Here is a 6,098-nt window from a genome sequence, read left to right as displayed (position 1 = left end):
CCATCCATTGGACTCTCGATTTTTGTTTCCAATGAATCTCTTCTCTAAGAAGTGCTTCCGAGAGTTTATTCTTAGCAGCTTCAATCTCCATGGCATTATCGGGGTGATGACTTTCGGTGAACCTCAGCTTAGTTGTGGCCTCTTGAACCTAGTTTTTGAGGTGACAGAATTGAGATTTGTTCCACTGTTTGAGTTTTCTACTTGTGGCTTTAACCTTTCTGTAGAAATTGATCATCTAATTGGCATGGAGACATTTTGACCAAGCTTCTTTAACAACCCAAAAACAACGAGGATCTCGAGCCCACATATTCTCATATTTAAACGAACGCCCTCTGCCATTCACTCCCCCCGAGGTGTCAAGGAGAATGGGGCGGTGATCCGAACCCGAAGCAGCCAGATGATGAACAATAGAATTAGGAAACAGGATACGCCACTCAATGGAAGCAAGCCCACGATCCAATCTAGCCCTCTTAACACCCCCACCTTGGGACGATCTGTTTCTACCTTTAGACCATGTATAACCAGGCCCTTGGAATCCCAAGTCAACTAACCCCACCCGATTAACCATCTGACAAAAATCAAAAGCGTAACGGGAAGAGTTACCTTGATTGGCATAGTTGAAACATTCAGAGTCTTTTAACGTACCATTCATATCGCCAATCATAAGAAGAGGGTCCTGGCAATTGAGCGTGAAGTCTCCAACTTTGAGCCAAAAGGCTTCTTTATCAGAATTATGAGGGGGGCCATACATGCCTAGTAAGTGCCACGGGTTCCCAGGAGGGTCGGAGGAGATGACACAGGAGATGTTATTCTTATTAGAGTCACGGATGGTGCAGTCGACTCCCTGCAACCAACAAATTCCAAACCCACCCGAGTATCCCAAAGGGGGAACATAATGGAAATTAGCAAATTTAAGTTTGGAACAAGTTCTTACAAATCTATCTTCAGTTAGATGAGTTTCTGAAATCAACACTATCTCGGGATTGTGGTGGCGAACGAGGGCTGCCAAATGTCGAACTGTCGTGGTATTCCCGAGACCACGGCAGTTCCAAGATAAAATCTTCATGGCTCCACTGGAGGCTCTTCCGGGCCAGCCTCCATAGCCCCAAAACGAAAATCTGAATTGGAATTTTCCTCATTACTTCTCTGTTCCTCAGTCACTGTGGGATCTAGCTCAGTAATCGTGCAATTGCCCCTGGGGATGCTCTGTTTCTCCACAATGACAAAGTGGTTACTGAGATCTATCTTAAGATCAAAATCTCTTCCTTCCCAATTGCGATTGACAGTGAATGTGCTTCCACTCGGTCTCGGGTTCTTTTTTGTCTACTTGAAAACTTTTGGAGTGGGGGATAGATCACATTGATTCTTGGGGGGTCGTCCCCTTCTCTTTTGAGGAGTAGGTTCGTTGGAGATAATGTTTTTCCTCCCCCTGGGTCTTCCCCGTTGTTTTGACGATCCTGGCGTAATTAATTCTCCAGAGGAAATATCAACACTGCGCATGAGAGGCTCGTGTTCTTCAGGAATTGTCAAAGAGGGCGAAGAGGGGGGTATGGGAGTCGAAGACTCACCTGGATCCTGAATAATAGGATCTTGTGGACCGTTGAGTTGGGATACAATCCCATTTGAGTTACGGGCCTTAGGAGAGGGGTAGAATGTCAAACCATCACAGGCTTTGCGTTTTCTCGGCCCATTAGAATGTTCCTCAACTCTGAAGTCATCAATGTCTAGAATTGGGTTGAACAACATTGGTTCTCTAAAGAATTTATCCACAGTGAGAGAGCCCATGAGAAGCTTACGGGCTTGAGGCTCGGCCCAACATTGAGTTGAGGGCCAATCTACCAATTGGGCCTGGGTACCAAGTATGGAAGAGGAGTAAGGAATGGATTTACCATTTAAATCTACACTAGGCCCAGCACTTGGTCCACAAATATCCTTGGACTCCGGAGTACAAAGTGGGTCACCCCCAGTTGTCGGTTTCTTGCCCAAATGGTCATTTTGTATGGGTACACTTCCAAGTATCTTATTTGCCTCTCCAAAAGAGGCATTTCCATCAGTGGTCTCTATCTCCAAACGGCTAGCTTTGGTGCTCTCAGAGCCCTCAGCATCACGACTCACAGTAGGTTGTGGCATTCCATTGGTGACATCAGTTGAATTCTCAGGGGCGGCATCCTTCAGGTCTTGGATGACTACCACTTTTGAATTATTACCAAAAGGAGCAATCTCCCCAATACCCGGCAGTCTCACAAGAGGGATTTGGGTAATGACCACCTCTTGTTGGTGTAGCCCAGAATTGGATTCATCTTCGTCGGAGGCAATTCGTTTTTTGGCCGGAAGTTGCAGCCTGCATTCGCGTAGTTCGTCGGAGTCTCCGTGGAGAATGGCCTTGTGGATCTTGAATTGGTTTCTAAGGACCAAGTCATGACCAAGTCGCTTTTGGAGAGTCCAGTCTTGGAACCATTTGGCTAAAGGAGAGGTGAATGTGGATTTTTCTTTGGCTTCATGTTTCAACCAAGTCCCAAACATTGGGTAGAAGTTACCTTTATCGTCTTTAATCACCGTGGGGGCTTTGAAGCAGATACTCTGATCATGGGTTAGCATTCCACATTTGAAGCAAAGTTTGGGTAGACGCTCATACCTGTATTGGATCCACAGGTCTTTAAGCTTTTGTCTGCGAAGGAAGAAGCCTGAGAAGATTGGCTTGTTGAGGTCGATTGTAGCCCAGAATCTCAGAGTGCTAAGGCCTACGGCGTCCTCAATACCCATAGGCAGTTCATGAACAGGGGAGGCTTTGGATGCCAACTGTTTCAGGTTTGATCGATTCCAATAGAAGGGGGGAATACTTTCTACATTCACCCACAGAGGAGTTTTGTCAAACCTAACTTCGGACGGGGTAAGCCAGACAAGCCACGACATTATGATTAGAAGATATCCACACACAAACCAGGGTCGACGAGAAAGCACGTTCAATGCATCGTTCCGGTTGGCGAACGTGAACTGGATGATACCTCCTTCTATTTCCTTCCATTTCCAGCCTCTAATGGCGTTCCAGGACAGCTTAAGAGACCCTTGTATTGCTGCCTTCCCTAGTTTGTAACGACTCAGAATTTTTCCCAACAAAATCTGGTTTGCTTCTTCAGGTTCATCAACCTCCCCTGGGTTGAGCGTGAGGGTGATATCCTCATGGGATATTTGGACTGAGTCTTTGAATAAATTGCTTACAGTAGATGGATCCATGTCAAATGTTTGCAAGTGAGTGCACTAGAGCAATTGCGTACAATTCTCCGATTACTTCCTTGAAGTGAGCTCCCTCAGAGCATTCTTGTATTAAACTGTAAAGTCCTCTATATTTTGCAAATGAAAGTTTATGTTAGCTTATATGGTGAGAAAAATTATTTGTCATATGGGGATAAAATAGTTAGATTATATTGTTTCAAAATTTAAATAATAAATAATATCTCAAAATAATAAATAAATAAATAAATAATATTAATTTTAATTTTTTGTAAACGAAAAAAGGCCTCATTTCAAATTTTTTCCTAGGCCTCTCCACACCTTGAGACGGCCCTGGTGGTTTTTTAGAGCTTGGTATTAAAAATTTATGGATGTAGAAATTCATTTCGACACAAAAGAAATTCCAACAGCATCTACAAGCCAAGAAGGAAATTTTTTAAACCAACACTGAAATATTTTATACTTAAAGGTTATGAAAATAATCATGAACAAACTTATTACAACAATTAGAAAAAATAAAAAAGGACAAAATAAATAACAAATATATTAAATGTGAGAGATGATAAAGTCATAATATCTTAAATATATAAAAAGTATCTGTTATTTATAATCATCAACGGAAGTGTAGCACTACAGAATTTTTCAATGAACCCTCAATCAATGACAACAACAAGCATAATGGCTTGTTTAAGGAGATGGAGTCTGAGTCGTATCTTGGTTGCGAAAAATTTACCATCAATGCGCTAGTAAAGCTTAAGGTTTTGAATAAGTGGAGTAACACTCTTTTGATATGTTGTTGTCTATCTTGATTGAACTATTTTTGGAAGGGACAAAATTATCGAAGTTTCACTATGAGTTGAAGATGCGATTGCACAATCTAGGTTTGGGTTACGACTCAATAGATTTGTGCAAGTATATAATTGTGCCATTTTTGGGAAGGAGACTGAGAACAAAGAGTTTTGCCCTGTATCTGGCGAATCACATTGGGTGAAAAAAAAAAGTAAGGGAAAAATGTTCCTTACAAAGTTATGCGGTACTTCCCACTCAAACCGAGACTAAAATAATTATATTGCTCAAGACACACCGCTGAGGACATGTGATGGCATTACTCACAGAGACTGAAAGAAGACGGTGTGCTTAGGCATCCTGCAGATGTTAAAGAATAAAAGTGCTTTAACTGGCTTCATCTGTCTTTTGCCACCCTAAAAGTGCATGAGTTCTAAATCGTTGTTATTGACCTTATTGATTCAAGGTCCATCATCTCCTGGAAAATATATGGATATGTTTATGAGACCGTTAATTGATTAAATGAAACAGTTCTGGGAGATGAGTGTTGAAGCCCGAGATGCCTACAACGGAACTGTATTTTCAATGCATGCGGCAGTGTTGTGGACAATCAATAATTTTCCTGCTTATGCTCTAATGTTTGGTTGGAGCACGAAAGGGTATATGGCGCGTCCCACTTGCAATAAAGACACTCCTTCCATTGGCCTAAACAGTAAGATTGGATATGTTGGCCACAAACATTTTCTTGAAATTGAATGATCCAAGAAGGAGAAGCAAAAAATACGAGGGTAAGCCTGAGAAGAGAGCCCCACCTCCTGTATTGACAGGGGATGATATTTTATCTCAATTGGACTGAATTCAATTTTGTTTGCCTGAAAAACACAAACAGTTCAGGGGTGTGAAACGGAAGCATTCTACTGAAGAGCTAAATTGGTCAAAAAGGAGTATATTTTTTGAACTTGAGTACTAAAAGAATTTGTCCTTGCCACATAATCTCGATGTAATGCACATTGAGAAAAATGTGTGTGTCAGCTTAGTAGGTACTCTTCTAAGTATCGATGGAAAGTCAAAGGATACCAAGAAGGCGAGAATGGATTTGTAAGACTTGCAAATATGACGTGAGTTGTGGTTGTATGAAGATCGAAATGGGAAGTGGAAAAAGACTCTAGCTAGTTACACACTTATTGTTCAAGAATGGACTAAAGTAGCAGATTTTATAAATTCTATACGATTTTCAGAAGGTTTTGCAGAAAACTTAGACAAAAATTTAAACTTGGACACCAGACAGATTTTTGGGCTCGAATCCCATGATTGTCATGTGTTGTTACAACGTTTATTACCGACAGGTATCCTTAAGTACTTGAAAAAAGAAATCTGAGACACAATCATTGAGTTGTGTGTGTATTTCAAACAATTATGTTCAAGAACACTTAATGTTTCTGATTTGGAAAAAATACAAAAAAAAAATGTTCTAACTATTTAATGCAAGTTAGAAACTATTTTCCCACCAGCTTTCTTTGACATAATGGTTCACGTAGTTATGCATCTCCCTAAATAAGCCATACTAGGTGAACCAGTGCAGTACAGGTGGATGTATCCCATTGAGCAGTCAATGTCTATGTACAAGTAATATGTCAAGATTCGTGCCCGTCCGGAAGGCTCTAATGTTGAGTCTTTTGTGGTTAATGAGGCATCAAATTTTGTTCTATGTACTTCTGAGAAGTGGAAACTTGATTCAACCGTCCTGAACGGAAATGACATCATCCCAAACATGTCAACTCGACAATTTTCTTTATTCAAGCATGTTGGCCGACCACTGGGTATGAGGACAGTCGACACATTACCAATGATAAGCAAGCGTAAGGCAAAGTGGTACATATTGAAAAATTGCACAAAGGTTGAGTCGTATATCAAGTAAATATAAATTTCATTAACAATAAGTAATAATATTTGACTTCATCTCAAAAAATCTTAACTTACCAAGTGCGTTTTGATGTAGTGAGCACAAGGAGTTGCTTCAAACAAGGGGCATAGGCAATATTAAAAATGTGCAAAAGATTGAGTTTCCTGAAAGGTTTAAA

General features: G+C 40.8%; 1 protein-coding gene across 1 annotated transcript; it reads right to left on the bottom strand.

Annotated features, from left to right (window-relative positions):
• Positions 1-235: 235 nt before the first annotated feature.
• LOC115694944 (uncharacterized) lies at positions 236-1,066 on the bottom strand. The gene has a single exon (XM_030622046.1). It carries the CDS (start codon positions 1,064-1,066, stop codon positions 236-238), a length of 831 nt encoding a protein of 276 aa, XP_030477906.1.
• Positions 1,067-6,098: the final 5,032 nt, after the last annotated feature.

The sequence above is a fragment of the Cannabis sativa genome, chromosome 6 (assembly GCF_029168945.1).
Source record: "Cannabis sativa cultivar Pink pepper isolate KNU-18-1 chromosome 6, ASM2916894v1, whole genome shotgun sequence".
Lineage (NCBI taxonomy): Eukaryota > Viridiplantae > Streptophyta > Magnoliopsida > Rosales > Cannabaceae > Cannabis > Cannabis sativa.
The sequence above is the reverse complement of the archived record's forward strand: the minus strand, read 5'-3'. Positions and strand labels throughout refer to the sequence as shown.